This window comes from Phyllobates terribilis, unplaced genomic scaffold, assembly GCF_046119375.1.
Source record: "Phyllobates terribilis strain yellow unplaced genomic scaffold, ASM4611937v1 Scaffold_14__1_contigs__length_39327217, whole genome shotgun sequence".
Classification (NCBI taxonomy): domain Eukaryota; kingdom Metazoa; phylum Chordata; class Amphibia; order Anura; family Dendrobatidae; genus Phyllobates; species Phyllobates terribilis.
Window position 1 is genome coordinate 24,326,244 of NW_027362774.1, and position 27,141 is coordinate 24,353,384.

A 27,141-nucleotide genomic window follows, 5' to 3' on the forward strand; every position below is an offset into this window, starting at 1 on the left:
TATCGTGACCAGTATTATAAGTATATTAATGTCATTTTAATCTTAATTTTTGTGTATTTATTGTGTTCTAACTTCATGCATATTGACTCCTCATTAGATCGGTGCGGTTACTTTTGACCCAGTATCGGTTTGCAGCATTTGGTCTGTTTTGGTCTTGACCTATTTGGACTCACTACATTGAATTTTTTCAACAATTGCTACCAAGAAATGACCTATATGGACCTTGGAGTCCCACGGGTGGAGCAACTATATGAATCACCTGAGTGAAAGAATAAAGAATGGAATTTAATCATCATCAAAAAACCCCCAAAAAATATATATATACTAGTTTAATGCTCTATTCTGTAATATCAATTTATTTGTGTATCAATATGGTACTTTCAGGTTATTAATTCAATGTACTGCTATGGTTTTGTGTCATTGGGGGATGATTTTCTATTCTTAATTTTTATTGGTTGGTCTAGGTCAATATTATATCTCCTGTGTGGAAATTTTTATATCTATAGGTATCAGTAACTATGGAGTACCTAGTAGGAAAATACCATTATGTTGGGATGTGAGATGATATTAAACTGATGTGTTTAGAACATAGATAGGCGTCCTACTAGTGCTATATATTATACATTATATATATATACATACACAAACATACATACATACATATATATATATATATATATATATATATATATTCGTTATCTGTTTTGATCTCTTGAATAGGGGTATACCTAGGTGACCAAATACATATTATTCAGATCTCCCCAGACATACATCACTACTGCCTTGCCAGTACGCGGTTGCTCCGCTGCTCTGATGCGCCCATCGGCCCTTGGCATCTTTCTGATGCCGACGCCGCTGTGCGCCTTGGTTGCGACGGTGTGGCCGCGTCACATAGTGGTTGGGCATGTAGCGGAGGTGGCGTCCTTGGCAACGGAGGTTTTACATTTCCGGTCATGTGACGCCTCTCTATAGCAACTAGGGCACGCCGTCTGGATGAATGGTAAGGTGATTGGTTTGAGCGCGCCACTGGACACTTTCGGTGCGGGGATGTGGCGTGCGTGCACTTTGTGGAGTTCTGATATTGGCACAGGGTATATTAAGGTGGGTGGTCAGTGTGCATGAGTACCCCTTGAGAAAGGTTTTAACCGAAACGTGCGTCGGGGTGACGTATACAGCGGAGCTTTAGCGGCCAGTGGCCAATGTAGAAATGTATTTTATCTGATGCATGACACATGTTTTAAATAATAGTGATTTATGAGCATTCTGGATGGCACGATTAGATCTATTTATTTGTGAGGGTGAAGGACATTTCATCGAGATGATATTTTCTATATGATGTGATATTCATAATGAGGATTAGACACTTTGTTTCCAGTTTCTCCTAAGTTACTAGCTATATATACTTTGAGAAATAGGCTAGCTATTTGCGGCCGCTGTGTCACATGTTTTTATACGGTGTAATTTTTTAATTCTAATCTTGGTCCCCAGTATCGTGTTCCCACAATGTGGACCGTTTGTGTATAGATATGTATTTGTTTTGATATTCTATATGTATTTTCAAAAAAAGATATAACTGTGATAATTTCAAATGGACCTCAGTGGCCATCTTTTTTTCTGCTAAGCAGAGACTCCCCAGTATAATACTGCCACCTATGTACAAGAATATAACTACTATAATACTGCCCCCTATATTCAAGAATATAACTACTATAATACTGCCCCCTATGTACAAGAATATAACTACTATAATACTGCTCCTATGTACAAGAATATAACTACTATAATACTGCCCCCTATGTACAAGAATATAACTATAATACTGCTCCTATGTACAAGAATATAACTACTATAATACTGCCCCCTATGTACAAGACTATAACTACTATAATACTGCCCCCTATGTACAAGAATATAACTACTATAATACTGCCCCTATGTACAAGAATATAACTACTATAATACTGCCCCTATGTACAAGAATATAACTACTATAATACTGCTCCTATGTACAAGAATATAACTACTATAATACTGCCCCTATGTACAAGAATATAACTACTATAATACTGCCTCCTATGTACAAGAATATAACTACTATAATACTGCCCCCTATGTACAAGAATATAACTACTATAATACTGCCCCCTATGTACAAGAATATAACTACTATAATACTGCTCCTATGTACAAGAATATAACTACTATAATACTGCCCCCTATGTACAAGAATATAACTACTATAATACTGCTCCTATGTACAAGAATATAACTACTATAATACTGCCCCCTATGTACAAGACTATAACTACTATAATACTGCTCCCTATGTACAAGACTATAACTACTATAATACTGCTCCCTATGTACAAGAATATAACTACTATAATACTGCCCCTATGTACAAGAATATAACTACTATAATACTGCCCCTGTGTACAAGAATATAACTACTATAATACTGCCCCTATGTACAAGAATATAACTACTATAATACTGCCCCTGTGTACAAGAATATAACTACTATAATACTGCTCCTATGTACAAGAATATAACTACTATAATACTGCTCCTATGTATAAGAATATAACTACTATAATACTGCCCCCTATGTACAAGAATATAACTACTATAATACTGCTCCTATGTACAAGAATATAACTACTATAATGATCTTTTTATTTAAAACTGACAACCAAATATTACAGAATAATTACATTAAAATCACAAAATAATAAATATTAAAGAAAATAAATACTGTGTTGTTACATCACTTACACAATAATATTAGATAACATTGATAAATCCCGCCACATGAATGTTCCTCCAGTTCACATTACCCGAGTTAATCTTTATGTCCTTCTTATACACTGACTTGAGACTTTCCAGGATCTTATACCTGACACCATCACAGGACAGGACCTCCTTATTGATGAGCAGGCAGCACAGTGCACACCACAGATGATAGATGGTCACCACATTTATTACATATAGTGAGCTTCGGTTGTACGCCCTGAGCTCAGGCTGGAAGTCTCCGTACAGCAGCTGACCATACGACTGTCCCACCAGGTGCGGTAACTTTAGGGACAAGGACACACACTCCCATACCTGCATACTGAAGGGACACTCTAGAAGCAGATGCTCCATAGTCTCCTGTATACGGGGACACTCTTCTCTAGGACAGGATCTGTCTGATACATTCCTGCACTTTAGGTTATCTCTGACGTACATCTTACCATGGAGCCCCAGCCACGCCACATCTCTCATATGAGTGGGAATTCTGGGATCTAGTACTTTTTTTGCAGCCTGTTTTAAATCTAGACTTGGGGCGCCCCTCAATTGAACATGGACACTAAAGTGAGATGACAGCACGTTCTTATACAACTCCTTCCTACTGAGCTGCCTGACGTCCTCATACAGGATCCTCCATCTAATAACCTTACTTATTACATGGACACCATACCAAGAAACATTATTCTTTAGTCGGCCTGAGATTCTCTTGATGGGGTCCCCTACCGACCACACGGACACAAACTGCTGGATCTGGCTCTTAAACAAACAAGACCATGGTGTCTTCTCTGAATTCTTACAAAAAGAGAAATTCTTCATAAGAAACATGAGATTAAAGAAGAGCTCAGGACAGGGCATGGAGAGACCACCCTCCTTATGGGGGAGATAGACAATGTTTCTCCTGACCACATTCACTCTGTTACCCCACAAGAAGTGAAAGAAGACATTGGTAAGTCTGGGGAGTAACACATCGGGCACAGGGAACACCACACTGATATAGAGGAAGAGCGGGAGCAGGAAGGTCTTCAGCAGGCGGACCTTCTCCAGATACATCAGCTTCCAGTGTCTCCAGCTCTGCACCTTCTGCTCACACACCACCAGCTTCTCCTCCCAGTTGACCTTCCCATCATCTACAGCTCCAAACACTACTCCCAAAATCTTTATCTGACCCTGAACTGTTCTGAAGGGCACAGAGAAGACATCACTGTCACCCCCCAACCACAACGCCTCGCTCTTCTCCATGTTCACAGAGGAGTTAGACACGTTGGAGAAGGCTGTCATCTCCTGCTGTAGAGCCGTACAGTCTTCTCTAGAAGACACCACCACCGACACGTCATCCGCATAGGCGCAGAACTTTACATCCTCCACTGTACTCTGCAGGCAACACCTCAGCCCTGTGAAACCTCTATGATCCTGCACTTTACTGAGGAAAGGATCCAGAATAAAGACATACAACAATGGGCTGAGAGGACAGCCCTGCCTCACCCCTGACATGATCCTGAAGGGCTCAGCCAAGTGACCATTAATCAGCGGCAGGCTTGCAGCCTCCTTATACACAACCTGCAGCCACTGCACAAACCGCACCGGGAGGCCATAGTGTAACAACACCTGGCACAGGTAGTCATGATGGACTCTATCAAAGGCTTTACTCTGGTCTAAGCCCACAATATACGCCCCCACATTGTGCTGCTTAATGTACGTCACAGCTTCTCTCACCAGCAGCAATGAGTCCTCTATCGTCCGACCCTTCACACCACACGTCTGGTTGGCGATGATCAGCTCACCCGCCACCTCACTCAGCCGATAATACAAGATCTTGGCCAGGATTTTATAATCAGTGTTTAGCAAAGACAGTGGATGCCAGTTCTTTACATCTTTTAGATTTCTCTTCTTTGCTAAGAGAACCAGAACAGATCTATACTGGGACTGTAGGAGCTTCCCTGCAGAGAGGCAATCATTATAGACCTGCACCAGGTCCGGAGCCAACAAGTCCCTGAACTCTTTGTAAAACGCATATAACTACTATAATACTGCCCCTATGTACAAGAATATAACTACTATAATACTGCTCCTATGTACAAGAATATAACTACTATAATACTGCCCCTATGTACAAGAATATAACTACTATAATACAGTCCCCTATGTACAAGAATATAACTCCTATAATACTGCTCCTATGTACAAGAATATAACTACTATAATACTGCGCCTATGTACAAGAATATAACTACTATAATACAGTCCCCTATGTACAAGAATATAACTACTATAATACTGCCCCTATGTACAAGAATATAACTACTATAATACTGCCCCCTATGTACAAGAATATAACTACTATAATACAGTCCCCTATGTACAAGAATATAACTACTATAATACGGCTTCTATGTACAAGAATATAACTACTATAATACTGCTCCTATGTACAAGAATATAACTACTATAATACTGCCCCTATGTACAAGAATATAACCACTATAATACTGTTCCTATGTAGAAGAATATAACTACTATAATACTGCCCCCTATGTACAAGAATATAACTACTATAATACTGCCCCTATGTACAAGAATATAACTACTATAATACTGCTCCTATGTACAAGAATATAACTACTATAATACTGCTCCTATGTACAAGAATATAACTACTATAATACTGCCCCTATGTACAAGAATATAACCACTATAATACTGTTCCTATGTAGAAGAATATAACTACTATAATACTGCCCCTATGTACAAGAATATAACTACTATAATACTGCTCCTATGTACAAGAATATAACTACTATAATACTGCTCCTATGTAGAAGAATATAACTACTATAATACAGTCCCCTATGTACAAGAATATAACTACTATAATACTGCTCACTATGTACAAGAATATAACTACTATAATACTGCTCCTATGTACAAGAATATAACTACTATAATACTGTTCACTATGTACAAGAATATAACTACTATAATACAGTCCCCTATGTACAAGAATATAACTACTATAATACTGCCCCTATGTACAAGAATATAACCACTATAATACTGTTCCTATGTAGAAGAATATAACTACTATAATACTGCCCCTATGTACAAGAATATAACTACTATAATACTGCTCCTATGTACAAGAATATAACTACTATAATACTGCTCCTATGTACAAGAATATAACTACTATAATACTGCCCCTATGTACAAGAATATAACCACTATAATACTGTTCCTATGTAGAAGAATATAACTACTATAATACTGCCCCTATGTACAAGAATATAACTACTATAATACTGCTCCTATGTACAAGAATATAACTACTATAATACTGCTCCTATGTAGAAGAATATAACTACTATAATACAGTCCCCTATGTACAAGAATATAACTACTATAATACTGCTCACTATGTACAAGAATATAACTACTATAATACTGCTCCTATGTACAAGAATATAACTACTATAATACTGTTCACTATGTACAAGAATATAACTACTATAATACAGTCCCCTATGTACAAGAATATAACTACTATAATACTGCCCCTATGTACAAGAATATAACTACTGTAATACTGCCCCTATGTACAAGAATATAACTACTATAATACTGCCCCTATGTACAAGAATATAACTACCATAATACTGCCCCTTATGTACAAGAATATAATTACTATAATACTGCCCCCTATGTACAAGAGTATAACTGCTATAATACTGCTCCTATGTACAAGAATATAACTACTATAATACTGCTCACTATGTACAAGAATATAACTACTATAATACTGCTCCTATGTACAAGAATATAACTACTATAATACTGCCCCCTATGTACAAGAATATAACTACTATAATACTGCTCACTATGTACAAGAATATAACTACTATAATACTGCCCCCTATGTACAAGAATATAACTACTGTAATGAAAAGAATCCTTCCAGAACAGGCTCCTTTCTATCTTCATTACATGGGAACGGTTAGATGCCCAAGGTCCCGCACCACCAGATACAGAGTTGTTGCTGCAGTGAGACTTTTCAGAAAACTTCTAAAAGCTCTGCATTATACATCTCCTTGCTGCTTGGCTGATGGTGGTGCTAATTGGCAAGTGTTACGTCCTTTAAGATGTAAGGGGAGATGTAAAAAATATATGAGTACAGAAGTGGAGAGGCAGCGAGGAAACTCTGCACATGCATTTTTCATGAGCAGGATTTAACAAAGCAGATGTCTGGCCAGGGGCGTGCTGTGAAATCCAGCCCTGGCGCTGACAAAAGCATCAGCTCTACTCCAACAGCAAAGACAGAGACCCCGGCATAGGTCAGGATACTGAGGCTGAGATGTTACGGGGATGTAAAAAGAAAATGGCATCTTGACATTCAGAGCTCAGTTGGGAGAGCGCTCGCTAATTCCAGCCGTCCCTCAAGCTCAGATCAAAGACTCCTTCCACTTCAGAAATAAGAAAATTATCCTTTTCAATAGCGATCTGTACAAATGGACTGGAATAATAACCGTTCTGCTGCCCTTCTTTTCCCAATGTAAATTGCCCGGGCTGAGATTTTGCACGCAGGATCATGATGTAATATATATATATATATATATATAGCCGGCAATTATGGACATGGATGGAAATAGGAGCCATTATAAAACATTGTGGAATTTACAGATTACTTGGCATTCATGGCTGGAGAAAAGGGTTCGTTCCTTGAGGAGTCCAAGTCTTTACTTTTATATGGACGAACGTCAGCTAAACTCAATGCTTGTTCGCAAAACCTATTAACTATCTAGTGGTATTGGGGTGTTGCGACTTGCCCTAGATGTTAGGGTGTTCGGTTTCAATATGCCCGATCCTTGGTTCTCAAAGGAGATAAGCCATCGCCAGCTGAACCAAGTGTGAAAGGGGGCAAGCCAGAGAAAGGGGGCAAGCCAGAGAAAGGGGGCAAGCCAGAGAAAGGGGGCAAGCCAGAGAAAGGGGGCAAGCCAGAGAAAGGGGGCAAGCCAGAGAAAGGGAGCAAGCCAGAGAAAGGGAGCAAGCCAGAGAAAGGGAGCAAGCCAGAGAAAGGGGGCAAGCCAGAGAAAGGGGGCAAGCCAGAGAAAGGGGGCAAGCCAGAGAAAGGGGGCAAGCCAGAGAAAGGGAGCAAGCCAGAGAAAGAGGAAGAGAAGTTAAGAAAAAAAGAAAAGAAACAGACAAAGAAACAAAACCATCAATGGTTGTGATCCAAACAAGACTGTAAATTGCCTGCCGGTGATTCAAATGATGACCTGATGTGTCAGCAATGAGCTGGAGTAAATGGCCAACTTTAAGGGCGTCTCCAGAACCTCTCATTTCTCCATGGGGGGGAGGGGGGGATGTGAAAAGAGGCGCTGAAACGAATGGTGGGTTCCCAGACAGGTGCAGAACCAGAAAGTATTGTACACATGCTTTATTATAATAAATATGACATACACCATCATCGGTAACACTCACTCCTCATGCAAAAGTGAGAGGCACCAAGGCAAAAGATAAAAAGTTGTACGTCTGCTGGGGAGTCCAGAGTGGTTTTTCTTTATCTCTACCTTAACACGGCCATAAACATGGAAGAAAGCCTGCCAATATAGGCCTACAATCTATTGTGCATGGGGGTGTCCAACATGTTCCCCAACAGGAGGATCTGGCATGTTAATATGGCAGATGAGCCAGAGCCAAGGGTGTAATTGAGCCGGCCATGCACATGACATCAGCCTATTCCGAATCTGTAGGATCCAACATTTATGGTCAGATGCAATGCAGTTTGAAAACACGACCTGACATCAGAGAAAAGCAAGGATCCAGCAGGTTGTAGTTTTACTTGTCTGACCCACCATCCTATGGGCTAGCCGTTAACCCCAATATTGGAATATTATTAAAGGTGAAGCCTTGAATGACTTTCAGAGAGATAGCCAACGTTAGATGAAGTTAATGGAAACACTGGTCAGTTTCCATGAACTAAAAAAAAAAAAAGTATCCAACCTTCCTACCCATCGCTTGCAGATAATCCACACCAAGCATTTGTGAGGAGTTCGCTGGTCCTTTAAGTGCACAGAATTACTATATAGCACAAAACCCGCAACAGCTTGCTCCTGCCATCCTGAGCTAATTACCATTTCATTATTAATCACGCAGCTGCTTCGCCAGCTTAGGTCTCTCCAAAGTACGACGAAGCTTCACATATGGAGCGCAGAAGAATTTTACATTGGTATTTAGGAAAGGTATTTAGAGTTTGACAACTTTTGATTTACCAGAAACAAGATTATTTTTTTGTGTGTAGAACAAATAGTACAGTAAAAAATATCATACATGGTCTGAGGAAGTGTTCGAAAGCCCACCCTAGCTGGCCAAAAATTGCACTAGGATATTGCTATATTGCACCAGAACGTTACCAGCAAATTTCCAATATTTGGCTTTTTTGTAACTTGTGTTCCAATTGCACCAACTCTCCGTTTACAAACGTGACCGCATTCACTTAGGTTATGGTCCAACGTAACAATGACATGGTGCGTTATTTGACCACTCAACATCACTGTGTAGCTCCAGTCTCGCATGTATGTTACTTTTAATGACAATATCTTTGGAGAAACAAACTAAGGAGGTAAAAATCGAAGTGGTTCCTTTCAGATACCAAATTAATTCCTACCATGGAATACTTCCAAAACATCTGGGAAATGCCACATGCCTCGGAGGTGCAATTGTCCAAAATAAGGGACCATTGGCGAGTATGCCGCCCTTTCCTGGTGTCACCATAGACATCAGATGGTCAATGGATCCTCCTTGACCAACAAAAGATCTCATTGATGGCGAAGTCCAGTCCACCCAAACTCTTACATCCTGTAATCCCAATGATTACCTTTCTCCAATCCATAAAGAAGTTATTCCGGAAGATTTCCACCGTGGTGTATTCATGGTCCAACATGCTGGCAAAGAACTTGGCCACTTCTTCTGCCTGAAGGCCGAGCTGGACAGGTTTTCCTGTAACATATTGGAAAAACCACAATAAAATGGAAGACATGGCCAGGTTCAAAGACACAAGAGCAAGGTAAAAACAGAGAAGCAACATGTAAAAATTTTTTTTCCTACTTTGCAAATAAATTACAAAAATTAAGAACCGAAAACAAGTTGGATCTTGAAAACAAGATCATCAAATCTGCCAATGAATTTTTCGAATATCCAGATTTGCTAGATTTAAAAAAAAGTTGTCAGCTGTCGTCATGTCTTGACTACCCGAAAAGTCACGCATGCTCCTATGAGATGAAGGACCAGGTGTGTTGGATGTCAACGTGACCAACTCCCCTGTCTGTGTCTGCTAAGGGGGTCTCCAAATGCAGACTCCCCTTATTGAAATGACATTTTTCACAAGTGCATGGCCAGCTTAAAGGGTACTTGCATTACTAGGATATGTCACCACTTTATGACGGGTAGATGTTGAACCTCTGGGAGCCTCACAAATCCTGAAAATAAGAGGCCATAGTGCCGATTTTGTGATACGTCCTCTTCTAAGTTTTCCTTCTTTGCTGCTAACTGTTCAGAGGGATGCAGCCAGTCCCCTGCACAGAGGAGTCACCTAGTATTGCAACCCCTTTTATTTATACCATTGGGGGTCCCATAGGTCATGCATGCTCCTATGGGAAAAATAGGTGCTATTTGTTGGAAGTCAACATGACCAACTCCCAAGAGGTCTCCATACACAGACTCCCCTTATACGTACAGATTAAATGACTAGGGTAGGCCACCACTTAATGATAACATTTGGGAACCCCACAAATCCTGAAAATAAGAGGCCACAGTGCCGATTTGGTTATACGCCCTCTTCTAATTTTTACTCGCAAGCTGTTGACTGTTCAAGGAACTGCCAATTCGGTGGCTGGGGAGCCACCGAATGTTGCAGCCCCTTTTATTTATACCAATGGGGGTCCTAGATGTTATGACCTCATAGATCATAAAAGTGATGGCATATTCTGATCTTTCAGATTGTGTCATCATGATTGGTAGGAGGTCCAATATAGGAGACCCCCACTGATTCCAAGAATGAAGGGGTCGCAATGCTAATTTAGTGACACATCAACGCCAACATTTTCCTCCCAATCCGGGAACTGCAGTAGGTCCTATTCCCTTGAATGGGGTCACCCACCAATTTCTTTGCGCAGGACGATAGCAGGGGAACCAAATCAGTGGACGGCCCAGCGGTTGGACTACCACAGATCATTAAGTTATGGCATCTCTTAGCCATGTGCCATCACGTTATGAGGTGGGAAAACCCATTGAAGTCAACGGGGCAGAGTAGACCTTACGACCACAGTACAGATCCATATTCTATGGTGCCTCAATTCAGCACAACAAAGAGATGATGAGAATACCCCTGTAAGGATACAGTGCAATGTAACCAATGCCATTTTCAGAAGCCTGAAGTTATAAGCACATCGTCTGCTTTGAGGCTGGCGTTGCAGAACTCTCATGACAGTAACGTCATGCATAAGGAAATTCGTTGACCTAGCTCTAGGGGGGGTGTAATAGCCCTGAGGCTCCAGCGCTCGAGGGGTCTCTACTGCCTTTCTGACACACAAGAGGGCATTATTAGGAGTAATATAAATAATGGTTGGGGGCTGCTTAATATTTTACCGCAAGCTATTCCTCCGGCTTTGGAAGTTACAGTCACCGGCGATTGCATAAATCAGCATTTTAAATGATGGAGGTGCAGCAATCCTCCTCCCTAAAGACGTCAATTTATATTAATCTGCGTAATGAGGCTGTAAATTGCGCTGATCACTGGCTAGTAATTACGCAGCAAGGAAAACAACATTGAAGATTGCCTGCTGAAGGAAGCCTCAGGCTCTGTATACTCCGGGGTCTATAAGGAGGGCAGCACTTCAGGCAGTTAATGCACTAAGGCTATAATCGCTTGTGCGTCAGGAGCGTGTTTTTGTGCACAGTTCGCCATTTTCTTTTCTGCTTCAACTATTTAGCAATTAAAAATATATATAAATTTAACAAAATATTATATGACACACTGGTTATAATCTTACAAATAGTCATGATCAAATCTTGTCGGTTTGGGTCTACCAAGGTCAGGTTGAAGGGAGGGGACACATGGATGGCTCTTCCCAGTGGTGCTGCAGATGACATCAGGACAGACCTGTCAATCACCTGCAATGGCGCTGGAAAGAGCCCGGCTGTGATTCCTTGCAAGATCTTTAAAGTTTATTTTTCTGGAACGTCGGAGTATTTCCGAGCAAAATATACTGGGCTGCAATTGTGCAGCTAGACTCTGATTCATGCTGCCCGGGGCTTGGTCCGTTAAGTACAATGCTCAACTATATCTTGGCTGCAGAAGGAAATTGTAGGATATCTTTAATCAAGGTCATTTGCAAGGAGGTTACTTGTGTAGCAAAGCCAGGAGAGACTGGGTTAAATTCTAGCACTGCAGGTCTTGATTAGATGCACCAGCCTGGCTTTTTACTTTTGTGTTGACTAGATGCGCAAGTTTGCTGAATGAAGCAGATTCTAGTGTGCTGCTGGTGAGTGACCATCCAAAATGTGAGATGTAGCTGAGAGAGAGAGAAGTTCCGGAGGCTCTCTCTAAATGCAGACTGCAAAGACCAGCTAGGAAAGCTGAGCAGTCTGTGTGTTGGAGCTGCCGAGAATGGTGTGGAAGCTGCCCCCTGTTCAATGTGAACTGTGCCCAGAGTTGAACACTTATGTTTGGCGCTGGAAGCTGTTGGAGCTCAGGCTGAAGGGGATACAGAGACTGGCTGGTAGGACTGTGCCTCTTCTGTATATTGAGTTTGCTCCTCGGGAAAGGACTGTTATCTGTTCAGGTGAGCCTGCCCTGACATATGTGCCTGCTGAATGAACTTTTTGCTGTGATACCTTTGTGCCTAGAAGAGCAGTTTTTTTTTGTTTTGAATCCTTTGGAGTTTAAGGAAAGTAATAAAACTGCACGTTTGAATCAACCAGCATTGCCTGTGTGAACACTACTTGATGCTTGAGAGGGTAAATCATTACAATATGCAGAAAGCTTGAAAAGAGCAGATGTGGCGCATGCACACTAGCGCACCATTCAAAGTCTATAGGACTGATAAATAGCCAAGAACGGTGTTCAGCAATTTCTGTATCAGAAAAAAAACACACTGTAGGAAATATTTTTTAATTGAAAAAAAAAAATTGAAAGTTTAAAAAGGAGCAGTGGTGGCACATGAGCAGTGGAGAACCATTCATGGTCCTTGGAATTTACGAGATCACCAAATGCAGTGTTCCGCTAGCTCATACGTGCAAAAAAAAGAAAAAATGGTGGTATATTTATAATCAAAACCATTTACTAAGTTTCTTATGTGAAGGAATTTGAAAACAGCAGAGATGGCGCATGCGCTTTAGAGCACCATTCAAGTCTATGGTATACTGAGAGAGCCATAGTGTTCAGCTAGCTCATATGCACAAAAAAAAACTGTGGGATAGAAATCTCTCTCTCTCTCTATATTATTTATTATATATATATATATATATATATATATATATATATATATATATATATATATATATATAATTTAAATGTAGGTGTTTTTAGCCCGGAAGAAGACATGTTTGTCCGTTTAGTTGTAGGCTTGTAGCCCAAAAGAGGCATGTAAGGCAGAGTAGTTACCCATCAGGGGGAGGTTACCTTGCCGTGGTTGATGGGCACACACGAATTGGCCAATTTATGCACTAAAAACCTTCATTGTTTGTAAGTACTTGTTGCTGAGCAAAACAGTTTAGATCTAATATTTTCATTGTAAAGACATATCTTGGCCATATGGAGTGCTGATGCATTCTTTTGATATATTTTATAGTTACAGCAGCTGGCACCAGTTCACATTAGGAGGTGCTGGTCAGGTTTCTCTGGTCTGTATATAAGTGTGTGTATGTATGTATGTATGTATGTATGTATGTATGTATGTATGTATGTATGTATGTATGTATGTATGTATGTATGTATGTATATATATATATATATATATATATATATATATATATATATATATATATATATATATATATAATTTATTTTTCGATTAACGAAAAAACATTTATAAAATAGCCTTTCTGGAGAAGCATGAAGGGAACAATGGTGGCTACTGGGACTGACAGATATCAAGTCAGTTACACTGCTCATTTAGCTCTGCTGCAGAAGAAAAAAAAGACGTAAAAATTAAACAAAAAAAACAAAAAAATGAGACAACGAAAAAACCAAACTGCAAAACTGAAAAAAGGCAAAACTGAAAAAAGGCAAAACTGAAAAAAGGCAAAACTGAAAAAAGGCAAAACTGAAAAAAGGCAAAACTGAAAAAAGGCAAAACCGAAAAAAGGCAAAACCGAAAAAAGGCAAAACCGAAAAAAGGCAAAACCGAAAAAAGGCAAAACCGAAAAAAGGCAAAACCGAAAAAAGGCAAAACCGACTCCACAGACTTTTGGATGGTGATCCAGTGCGCATGCGCCACCTCTGCTTATCCTAGAGCTTTTTTTCTCGCATGTGAGATCGCTGCACACATGGCCATCTCATAAGCAAACAATATAAAAGTATTTTCCGTAAAAAAACATTTGCAAAGTTGCCTGCCTGGAGGAGTTTGGAAGGAGAAGTGCTGGCGCGTGAGCGCAAAAGCACCAAAGTGCACGTGTCACCACTGCTCTATTTTACCTCCTTTGCAGTGGATGCTCACAATCTCCGTTCCATTGAATCCATAATTAAGATTGTCCTACATTGGATAACATCTTTGCACAATTCTTTTCCCATAAAGTTCATCCAAGGGTAAGCAAATGTCTTACCAACGATAAGTGCCAGCGCTACCTGCCCATGTCTAACCTCCAGAGACTAAAGTGCAGACTGTTATCTGCCAACATTGAACCCTCCTAGAAAACAGTCTACCTGTTGGAAATTCACAATGGAGTTTTGTTACATAAATGGAATTTGACTGTTACTTGAGCCTGGACCAAGAAATCTATATCTGTACAAACGAAAACCCGTGAAACCTTTTACTCCGAGCATGAAATCCCCAGATAAATGCGGAAAGGAAGGAATTTAAGCCTCGTACCGTCATAGTAAAACTTCACATCCTTTGGCAGCGGATCATACGGTGGAGCGAACACGGGGCCCTTATGTTCCAGAAATTTCCATTTGATACCGTCTTCATACTTCTCTTCCTCCCACCTGCAATGAATAATATGGGGAAAGCATTATTGCTTTTTTTTTTTTTTCCCGGCCACCTGCTGGGAAACATCTAGAAGACAAACAGCCTCTCGCAAATAGACTAAACAGATTTGGACGGTGCTAAAGCCTTCATTCTGCAGACACATCCGCGGGATATTGTCTCAGATCAGTGGCAGCTTCTGTACAGGCCAGTGGGCAGCTTTTTTTTCCCTACGTATACGTATCATTTTTATTTATTTTCTAAAATTCCCAAAGCCGTATTCACACAGGACCCGACCCATTAACCATGGCGTCACCCAGGGCTCCGGTGCCAGTCATCGCAAGAATTCACTGACATTGTATTTTTAATTTACCAGATACAATACAGAAGTATCATCCTTGTTTTGACAGGCATTTATCTTTATCTACAAAAATGTAAAATGCATCTCTATAAAATAGCAGCCTCTGCGCTCCCTGTCGACAGCGCCGGCTCCCCGGTGAAGCCATATTATTTAGCGAGAGGATCTGTCAGAACTTTTGACATGTCCGGTTTAGATAAAGCTCCCTGCTGAGACCCCCTCCTATGTCCAGAACTAAGGACTTAGGCTTCCCATTCTCTCCTAGCTTCAAGATGGCAGCCAGAACTTGCCGAAGGAATCGGCTGGTTGCGCATGCACTTTTTTTTTTACGCTCATGAAAATAGCCGATGTATTCGGCCAACTTCAGTGCCATAGATTTGAAATGGAACAACAAGGTGCATGAGCAACCATCCGCCCCATTAAACATCTCTTGGCCCACAGTACTGCAGCAAATTGCAGGCAACTTGCATTGGAGTTTATGGCAAGTAAGTTGCTGTGACATTCGAAAATATTTGGAAACATTCATGACCGTTCTGGTCTGTCGCAGCGCGACACCATGAAAAATAGTTGGCTGAGATTTTAATGTTGTGCATCACCCGTTGCAGGGTAGTCCTACCCTTGGGCTGGGGGTACATGTCTGCAAAACAGGTTGTGCGGCCAAAAATCACTTTACTCTACATAGCAAGCTAAAGGGGTCACATTGCAAAGAACCACACAAGTCACAAAAAAACCAACATTTGCCAAATTTTTGGCAACTTGCTTGTCGTGGTCACGTTACCTTGTGGATAAGATCGACATACACCTGTAGCGGTGACCTTTGGCCATGCAACCTGTGTAGCATCCAAAAATTCTACGTAGCCCCAAGGGAGTGTTCAAAACCACCTTCTCCTCCAGTTGGAGAGTTAAGACAAAAGGACGGCTCGTGCTCTTGGTGCCATTATGCACCACACCGCCCATGTTGATGTGGAAGACCACCATGTAATAAAGCGATGGTTGCACTACTTGTCCCCCCCCCCCCCGGGGAATTACACCTCAGGGTCGGAGTAGTGGTCTCCACAGTAATCCGCTGATTTCCATCCAGGGCGTCCAGTTGAGCGTTTGTGGTGCGGAGCGTGAGAAGTGTGAGAAGAGCTCTCTGATATGAGAAATTATTTTCTGCAAGTTTCATTCCACTTCATAAAAAAAAAAAAAAAAGTGTTTTTGCTTCTTTGCGGTCTCATTACATGTACAGTCCTACTTGTAAAAATAAAAATGTTAGAATCAGCTCATCAGTATAATTGGATTTTGTAAACAAATGCAATCAAACCGCGAGTACAAATGTTCCTCATCGCTTTTCGTTGCATTACATTTTCCGACCTTGGTCTCCCGAGTATTCGGTTCTGGATGAATAGCTTGTGTTTCGGCTTCATCCTCATTCCCCATTAGAGGATATACCAGTGAACCATCCCTCCCGATCTGTACGACGTCCATCTGATTCTTCCTCGTCAGATTTTTTTTTAATTTTTTTTATTAGATCTGTAGGACGCGATTCTTTTTACCTCTTGTTCGTCCGTGATACAAAACATGCATTTGCTTTAAAATCTGGAGACAATCTGGAGACAATGGACTGATGAAGAAATAATCAACGAATTCTGCAAACTAATCATTTGTAGGACAAATTTAACTCTTTCCTGAACAGAAAATGTATTTAACTCAAAGGCCTTCAGAGACTTGATGGATGAACGCTCTGTAGGAAGATCGATCTTCTGCAATTCTAGATAGGTCCACCAGGGTCTTCTGCACGGTTATCTTGATAGTATCAAGCCATTGGGTTCTTGATCTTCCTCTTCACACCGGTTCTTCTATCTTTTGACCACAATGTTTTTCTTTAGTAATTATTTTACTCTTATACCCTGTGGAAAACTCTCACAGATTAAAAGGATTGTACCATGAAGACAATCCATATCTATGTAAGGGTGTGACAGGAGCAGTCATATGCCTCTCCCTCTGTAAGCAGTGTTCGTGCAAAATGTGTGCTGATTTGTGGCTGCTTCAATATGTGGAATTGCATAGAGTTCTATGAGCACTAATGTGCTCAGTCAATGTATTGTAATATAATGAATGTATAGTGTTCCTTATGTATAACATATAGGGAAAGAATAGGGTTAAGTGTAGGACATAGGTATAGTATAGGGTTCATAGTTTAGGTTAGAAATGGGAAAGGCACAGTGGAGGATACTAATTCAGGAAGTTAGTTAGGTTGAGTACAGAAGTAGTTATGCAATACACCCACAGCACAAGGCAATTTCCCAGTTGGGAGGGGTTAGAGGAGTTCTATAGAAAACATATTCCGGGTTGCAGGCAGTTAGTCAGGGTGTGGAGTTTGTGACTCACACACCACAGTAAGCTCTGGGTCCATGATCGTTACAGCACAGGACTGGTGCAAGTCCTGTAAAAGAGAGTGGAGTGAGAGGAAGCAGACAAACAAGCAAGAAAACAGGTTCTAGAGGAAGATACAGCGGGAAAGGAAAGTGTTCTGTCAGTGTGCGTTTCCTGAGAAGAATGGGGGCACGTCTAATGCTTCAACTGGACGCCGGGACAGCCTTGGGCTCACAGCCCGGAAGAGGGCCTGACAATCAGGACTCTGTCTCCCAGAAGAGGAAGATGTCAGCCACGTCACAGGGGAAGAAGTGGATAGTGAATCTCAGGACAGGATGGGGACAAAGACTGCCAGGACACAAAACAAAGGGATCACTGTCAGGAAAATATTAATATCAGGGACATATTAACCGAATATTAGCCCTTCTCCCATGCCCTCTCCTGTAGTGTTTGTCCAGAGATGACAATTATACTGTGTCTTCCTGCAAATTATCCCCCACAGCCAAAAGGCTTTACACATGAAGTGTCACAAGCTAAAATGCAAATGTATTTCCTCTTAACACAGACCAGAGATAGACTGACACCTTCTCCCAAGCAATGAGTTTGGAGGAAAGAGGAAATGGTTCATTAAGTTCAAAGAGACCCACAGACAATTCCTGGCCACCAGCCATAGCCAGATCGGCTCCGATATTAGATATGAAATAGTATGAGTTCCATACGTCTGTCAATAACGATACCCAAATGGGTAGTGACCAAATCAGCCCAGGAATGTGTAGGTAGTTTTCCAGGGCTGTAACCAAAATCAGGGAGCTGTAGCGCAAAAACACCAGAATAGCAGACTGCAGCTATGTGAAGTGTGATATCAAAATAAAGATAAAATCATAAGGGAAAAAATGGCGTAGTTTGCAAGCTTCTGCGATCAACGAGCGATGAGTTATCGCAGAAGTTAGCGTTTCTAATAAAAATGTACAGGCTGGAGACCGGCCCACATGAGGTCACCACAAGGGGCGTGTGGCCAGATCTCCCCTTAGGTATAAAAGAATCTATGGAGAAAACAGGAGCACTCATTGCCAGGGGGGAAATAAGAATTATAAGCAACAGGTCCTGTTCAATAACAGCATAATCTGGAGAGCCCCTCCTCCAACTATATTGAATAGTCTCCGCGATCGTATAGTGTAAGTAAGCTATCTTCTTTTTTTACCCTGTTTATTTTATGTAACTGCGTATGTATTTTAATGTCCCCTTTGTAACATCCTTGTATATATTTTTCCTAAACACTGCCTCCCTTTTGGATTAAATATAAAATTTAATAGTTTGTTTTTTTTGTTCTGTAATCGTTCCCTTCCCCGAAGCCATATACGCTACCAAAACGCAAGCGTCCGGCCAGGCCTGTGTTATATTTCAAACTAGGCCGGTGGTGGCAGAGAGTATTAATAATTGGGCTATCGTGAAGCTGACAGTGACCGTACGGAGGGCGTTAAACACGGTTTCCAGGCTGTGGAACCCAGGGTGTTTAGCCATACTCTCACTGGTCGCTTACCGATACCTACGTAGAGAGTAGTCTGGATCGTGTCCTCGCAACTCCGGATGAAATACGGACAGCGTGATGGCCCAGTGAGATATTGTGTGATCTCCCCAGTGTCGTCCTGACTGTGTGTTGGTGGGATTCCCTGACAAATTGGTGGCAGCGGTGGGATATTGTATGATCACGCCGGTGTCGTCCTGACAATCACCAAAAAAAGACTCTGTCTCAATCTGTATGCTGCAGCCGTGTGTAAATGAATTGCACAGTAAAGATGAACCTGTTAACCCGGACTCCAAGTCTCCTGTCTTGTTTGCAACTGGTACCGGTCCTGAGGACGGGAAGGTAACGAGGACTCCTGAAGTAACAGTGAGTAAAGAACAGATTCCACTACACAAAACACTCCACTCTCCGTCCTTTATAGAAGAGGGGTTTCAGGGCGCAGAGAACTCTGTTCCGGCCCACAGCGTGTTGAAACCAGCCCTGAGCCCCCCTTCATCTACATGCCCCATCAGAGTTGGTCCTCCATCCATGTACCTCAAGTTAGCGCTGCTCTGTTAAGCTAGCCATTAGCAATGGCCGATCAATCGCCTCTTTGTGCACTCCTGCAGCGGACACATGCCTTTGAAATTTTTGGTAGTCATCCCCTTGCACTTGGCATTGCAGACACCTTCTTAATCCTTCTTCCTTTAAGACTCAGCGGCGACCTCCTTCCTGCTGCTGATTGACACACCCTTGCAAGGGAGTTAAAAACTCAGTTTGCTCCAGGCAATTGCCGGTGATACTTCTATGTTCTTTTTTGCAGCACTAGCTGTTAGCTGTCTTCTCCTCTGGTGCCCTTGGAGGACAGTTGGCATTACTCCTCTGGTGTCTGCTCAAGCTAAGTTAATCCCCTTTGTTTGTCTATTTTGTTGTCTTTAGCTTGTAGTGGGGCCTGACCTGTGCTCACCCCTCCCCCTCCCTATTTAGGGTCAAGCTCTAGGGATATTCAGGGTTTATAGTCCTCCTCAGCAATTGGTGTGGAACCAATATAGGGACGGTTGGGTAGGCAGGGTGTTATTAAATTTACATAGGGGTCTCCACTCCCCCTTTCCCTAGTGTTTGGGCTTCCTCCCCCATTTACTTTGTGTTGCACTTAGTCTTTCCCACACCTTGCCGAACACCCTTTGGATTGGCATTTGTACACACTGGCTCTGTCTGGGAGGTCCAGCATTTTGGCGGCACACACAGGAGACCATCCAGAAGGCATTGACTTATTTTAGGCTTGGTAGGTACCTGGACTTGTGGGAAAAGTATGCAATAAATCCAACACATCTCGGATGTGAACAGAACCTAATAAAAAAAATAAAAATGCTAAAAAGCAAAATCAGCAAGGGGCATAAATTGCATAGGTAAGAGTTAAGTTTCCAAATGCCAACAGGTAGGCGAATTGTAAAAGCCTGACCATAACATTTTCCCAACTCATCAATAAAACATTTAATCAGGGAAACAAATCCCACAAGAAGCCGCCATTGAGACATCCTTGAGCCGCAGTCATTGCTTGGATGAGATTTACTCAGCTGTGAGACAATAGTGGCTGGTGCCAGACAAGTTTCTGGATTTCTGGATGTGTGCGCCATTCACTTGCCAGGTAATGCCAGTTCAATTTTCGATGCTGGAAACCTGGCAGCTGATTGTGCATCAGACGCTGCACCCGGGGGATCGGCTGATTCGAACGGTTAAAGGGGAAGTATCACGGGAACAATGGAACAATTGCTCTCGTTATTTCTCTGCCTGGTTTTACAAGGCCTAAGAGCATAGAAGAAAATGTTACTGTGCACTTATCAGACATTTGCAAACCAATTCTTCTCCTTATGAAACAAACAGAAGACTTTTCAGGTCCTGGAGATGATATTTTCTGTCAATTATTCTGCAGGGAGAGACTGGAGCCTTGAAAGTTTGAGACCAGGGCTGTGCGGAGGAGACTTTGGCCACATGACACCAACTGTGCAGGTTCCCGCTGCAATATTGCAAGTGATGACTGAGAATGCGGTGTCGTTACTATGCTTCATGTGACGTGACCACGATGAGAAGGCCATTTTATTTCCAGTTCTATGACCAATTTCGGAAGCATAAAAATAAAAAAAAAATAAAAAATAAAAAAAAGTTCAGTTACAGGAGTCATTCTTCCTAGAAGGTCATCAGTTTGCTTCTGTTTCTGGAGGGCTAAAATAACTTCAAAAACTTTGAACTCACGCATCCCAAAAAAAGATTTTTCTGTTGCCCTGAGCGCATATTTGAGGATTTGGCCACGAGTCGCAGGAGATTTAGAAATGTTTAAAACAAAAAAATATATATTATTGACATTTTATGCATAACTTACATTAAACTGGAAAAGTCACTTGTAATTTGCTAGCAAAAATCCAACATGAATAGGCTGCATTTACACACAAACTTTTTTGATGAATCGGGCCCTAAACGATGTGTAATATATGGGGCGTTTTAAAAATCTATCACTTGAGCCAAAGAACTTTAAAGAGGGACTGTCGGCAGAAAATGACTGTTCAAACCAAGCACAATCACTCAGTGCACCCTTGGTGTGACCGAGCCACTCCATTCACATTGCCACCTACTTGTTTTCCATTTATCTTTGCCTTTTTCTCCTGTAAAGCCAGAGCTGGAAGAGGAGGGCAAAGATACATAGAGAATACACAGGTGGAAAGTTGTGATCAATGGTTTGGTCACACCAAGGGTGCACTGAGCGCATGTGCTTGGTTTGAACAGTCACTTAGTACTGACAGACTCTCTAAGTTTGCAATATCTCTAAAAGGACTCCATTTACCAAGTGCCATTTATAATTTTGGGGTCTTCTTATTTGGGGCTCTCAGACACCAGAGCCTAGGAGTGTAGCTACATCCCTGACAGTGGGATGCTGCACGACTGTTGTAGACTGGCTTGGGATCTGGACGGTTCTCCCATTTGGCAGAGTAGGAAGGAGGTATGCCCCAAATTTAGTTTGCCCATAAAGCGATAAGTGAAAACAACAATAGTTCTAGGTGTCAGGACTCGATCCAAGCAGCTCTTGTGCACCAGGCGGCAGCTCTTCCCTCTGAGCTATTCAGCTTGCTGGACAGTTCCTGCTAACCTAGATTCTAGTACCTGTGCTGTTCCTGAGTAGCTCCACCCTATGAGTTCCTGATTGAACACCCTATTTTAAACCTTGCCTGGCACCTCCTTCCTTGCGAGGTTATTGAGCTCCCAGCCTTTAGTAAAGCTTTCCCTTCAAGCTGCTGCCTCATACAAGACTATACTGCTGTTCCCAATTCCAGGCTTTTCCTTACCTTGCAACCTGCTCAATCCTTCAAGACTATACTGCTGTTCCTGTGTACCGATTCCAGGCTTTTCCTTGCCTTGCAACCTGCTCAATCCTTCAAGACTATACTGCTGTTCCCGTGTACAGATTCCTGGCTTTTCCTTACCTTGCAACCTGCTCAATCCTTCAAGACTATACTGCTGTTCCTGTGTACAGATTCCTGGCTTTTCCTTACCTTGCAACCTGCTCAATCCTTCAAGACTATACTGCTGTTCCTGTGTACCGATTCCAGGCTTATCTTGACTAGGCAACCTGCTGGTGTTGCCCCTAGTGGTTGCAATACAACTACTCCAATCGAGGTCCGTTCCTTACACTAGGACTAGATGGGAACTTTGGGAAGTCTACAATTTGCTCCAATTTCCCCATTTCCTACACAATTGGACTATGGTGCGTGGTCTTTACCATCTCCATCGCGCCTGCTCCTCCTCTTCCTTCTTCTTCACCTTAAGAGCAATGGCGGCTTCCTTTTCCTCTTTGGTTTTCTTCAGCTTTTTCTCACCCTCGTTCTTCACTTCTTTCTTTATCTTTTTCTTAAAAAATAAAATAAAGAGAGGTAAGAAGAAGAAGAAGAAGGAGTGTAATGGATGGAGAAGGTAGACTTTACGACTGCTGTATCTTAATGGTTCTGTTATCGGGTCACTTTCAGCCTCCCCTCCATCCTCCGCCGTCCGCCATAAATTTTTTATAGAGGTAGGAATAGAAATCCCACAGGTCGCCTTATCTGTGAAAAGTGGAAAATTGAAGGTGACTGGTTAAAGCGAGGGATCTCGGGGTCTCGGCTGCTGGACGGCCCCTGGAGACTCCCGGCATCAATCTTTATTCACAAGGAAAAAGCAACTTGGTGATCTGGAAGGGAGACTGACAGCCGGGGAACACAGAAGGCGAAGGAGCGACGAGCAATTACGAGAGCGGACAGTGTGTGTGTGTGTGGGGTAATATTTATTTCCGACACCATAGTACGGTGTATTACGGATATATTTTTGGAAATCTCCGACAGGCTTCCTGCACAATTTTAGCAATAGAAATAAGCACCGTGAGAAGAGGCATATCCATCCTCTAATACTCTACATGGTAAGAAATCGGAGCAATGTGATATTACGCGTCAGCTACGGTCAGTTCGATAGAGCGGAGACGCAATACCAGACTCATCCTGTAGAGGCGCAGTGCTGTTTTTTTTTTTTTTTTTTTAAATAAGCAGCCATACTTTACTAATTCTGTACACACCCTTTAATGTATGATCAGTGGGGGTCCAACCATTGGGACCCCATCAATTTCAAGAACGGGGATCCCACAGTCCAATGTGTATGCAGTGGCAGTGCACATGCGTGACCATCGCTCTGTTCACTTCTATAGGAGCAGTATTTTTTTTAAATCACTCAATTCACTTATTTAGGAGCAGTAATGCACACGTGTGACCACCCCAATCATTTATGGGTCTATGGGAACGGTAATGCACACTTGTGACCACCCCAATCATTTATGGGTCTATGGGAGCGGCAGTGCACATGTGTGACCACCCCAATCATTTATGGGTCTATGGGAGCGGTAGTGAACATGTGTGACCAGCCCAATCATTTATGGGTCTATGGGAGCGGTAGTGCACATGTGTGACCACCCCAATCATTTATGGGTCTATGGGAGCGGTAGTGCACATGTGTGACCACCCCAAATCATTTTTGGGTCTATGGGAACGGTAATGCACACGTGTGACTACCCCAATCATTTATGGGAGCGGTAGTGCACATGTGTGACCACCCCAATCATTTATGGGTCTATGGGAGCGGAAGTGCACATGTGTGACCACCCCAAATCATTTATGGGTCTATGGGAACGGTAATGCACACATGTGACCACCCCAATCATCTATGGGTCTACAGGAGCGGTAACGCACATGTGAGACCACCCCAATCATTTATGGGTCTATGGGAGCGGTAATGCACATGTGTGACCACCCCAATCATTTATGGGTCTATGGGAGCGGTAATGCACATGTGTGACCACCCCAATCATTTATGGGTCTATGGGAGCGGTAATGCACACGTGTGACCACCCCAATCATTTACTGGTCTATGGGAGCGGTAGTGCACAAGCGTGACCACCGCAATCATTTATGGGTCTATGGGAGCGGTAATGCACATGTGAGACCACCCCAAATCATTTATGGGTCTATGGGAGCGGTAATGCACATGTGAGACCTCCCCAAATCATTTATGGGGCTATGGGAGTGTAGCGCCCCGAGGGTTCGGCCGCTACAGAGGTGTGGTATTCCACTCCCAGGTAAGGATGGAGTATGGACCAGGGCCCAGTTAGCTGCATGCATCACACACACCCCATTTCCGGGGGACAGCTCAACGGTGCTCCCATTAGTACAGTAATGCAGGCACGACAGACCATGTCCCTGGCTGGAGTGGGGAGGGGGGAGGAATACCCAGTGATATAGGAGCAGAAGGGGACGGTTTCTGAGCATAGATAGGAGCTCATTGGTTGCTGGTCACCCGAGCTCACACACTAGGGGAGGGTATATAAGGTGGGCACCATCTTAGTTCTGAGAGGAGAAGTTCAGTCAGTGGAGTGAGAGAAGGAGTTCAGCCAGAGAGGGCTGCCAGGGGGCTATGGCTCAGTCTGGGCCCAGCTCCACGAGGCAGGCCTAGGGTGAAGGCCGGAGCCAGAAGGAAGGAACAGAAACAGAAAGGAACAGAAAGGAACAGAAACAGAAAGGAACAGCAAAGAAAAGAGAAGTACCCAAAGTGTAGAAGGGCTCAGAAACAAGAAGGCAGAAGGGACCCTAAGAGCCCATGAGAATACCGGGTGAAGGGTCAGGCAGATTAAGGGTACCGGATCCCAAGTTGGTGGAGGAGAATCTACCCTCAGCCAAAGACCGGAGGTCGTGATCATTTATTGGTGCGACACCTCACCAAACCTGCTAGGAAGGCACCATATAGGACAGCGGGGAACGGGGCCCACGTTTACCTGCGCAGATCCGCGGCAGCTGGACAAAAAGTTGGTCACTGGTGGGGCAGGCCAGAGAAAGGATAGAAGGGGGTCCTGTGCCATATTCCTGAACTGCCTGGGTGTTGACCGAGCCCCTCACCTGGTGGACGCAGCACGGCTTGGGCGGTCATTGCTGACAGAAGTGACTGGGAATATACGAACTGTGAGTAAAAGACCCTGGACTGCAACACGTTGTCTTTGTGCTTTTTGCTTCGCCAGCACTAACGGTACTGGGACTCCCTGCACCATCACCCCCACCATCCACTACACTGCCCTGGGGCTGCACTCTTCCCGTGGGGAGTTACACTACCTCAGCTGCCTACACCATCAGCCTCAGCGGTCTGCCTTGCAGCGGCGGTTCATAATAGCCGCAATCCACGGGTGGCGTAGTCGGACATTACCTACAGCACATAGACTACCACTGGTCTGACCACCCTGAGCCACGGAACCGGGTTGCCACCACTACCCCCCAGCGTCTCCCTATTGCCCGGCTCTGAGTGCCCCACGGCCCAGGGGGCGAGTCAGCTTTGGCGTAGTCGGCAGGATCATGACCAACCCGCCACAAACGGGTATTGCACGCCTGAAAAGAGACTGTTTCACTGTACTAAAGATGGCGCCCGCCCCAGAAGAACGAGCGCCATAATGTGCGCGCCAAAAGACCAGAGGAAGCCACCTCCCATCGTGGGCTAGGTCCCAGAATGGCGCCAAAGAAGGAGCCCACCCCCAACAGCCATGAGCGCGGCTGTGGAGATGTCCATCAAGGTGGGGGGGGCTGCCCCTGAAAGTGATTGTCAGCAGATTGCCCCAAGACCACCCCCAATGGGGGCGGAAAGAGAAGAAAACTGTGGGGCAGGGTGCGGTCTGGATCAGTCTGTACGGACCGCACCCGGGAATGGAAGGAGAGAGCAGCACCAGTACCCTGGCGCGTGGCCTGCTGCAGGCCGAGCCACCCTGCAGCTTCGCGGAGCTGCTAGCACAGCTCCCCAGGGATCCGGAGCGTGCACAAGCTGCGCTAGAGGAACTGGACCGGAGGATGGTCCGGGCGCAGCGGGATGTGATCGCCGGGTGGAAGGAGGAGTTGGCCCGGCAAGCCGTGGCCCGACCGCAGGAGGCGCTACCACCGCCCAGCAGCACGCCTGTCTCAGAGGACGGTGAAGGAGGATCGGAGTCCGGGGGCGACGCCGCGGAGGAGGCTGCAACGACCGAGGCAGGTAACAGGGACGTCACCACCCCCAGCCCTGAAGCCACGAGCCTGCCTCAGCCTCCCGTTGCGAAGCCCGAAGCCCCGGGGACCGTACCTGTCACCACGCCTCCGCCGCTACCAGCTAGGCCTCAGGCTGCAAGCGCTGCTGTCACGCTCCGCCCCGCGCCGTGCCCTTTAACCTCGGGCGCGATAAAGAAACAGACGCCACAGGCCAGGACGCAAGGCCTAAGACCTCTGGGCGCCGCTACCTCGCCAGCGCCCCTGGCCTCGGCTGTGCCACTCATGGGCACGACCGGAAGACGACCACCGGCCTGGTCGCAAGGCCGAGTGCCCCCGGGCGCCGCTCCCCCACCGGTGCCCCCTGCCATACCGTCCCTGGGCGCGGACTTG

The 27,141-nt window shown here is 43.7% G+C and overlaps 1 protein-coding gene across 1 annotated transcript in view; it reads right to left on the minus strand.

Moving 5' to 3' along the window:
- Positions 1–27,141, minus strand: part of LOC141175707 (DNA topoisomerase I, mitochondrial-like) — a 104,106-nt gene that overhangs the window by 51,203 nt on the left and 25,762 nt on the right. Inside the window, exons 6-8 of the mRNA XM_073659628.1 lie at positions 22,959–23,086; positions 14,871–14,986; positions 9,659–9,780 (exon numbers count right to left, since the gene is read on the minus strand). Of these exons, the coding sequence (XP_073515729.1) occupies positions 9,659–9,780; positions 14,871–14,986; positions 22,959–23,086 (366 nt within the window). The remainder of the gene's footprint in view (positions 1–9,658; positions 9,781–14,870; positions 14,987–22,958; positions 23,087–27,141) is intronic.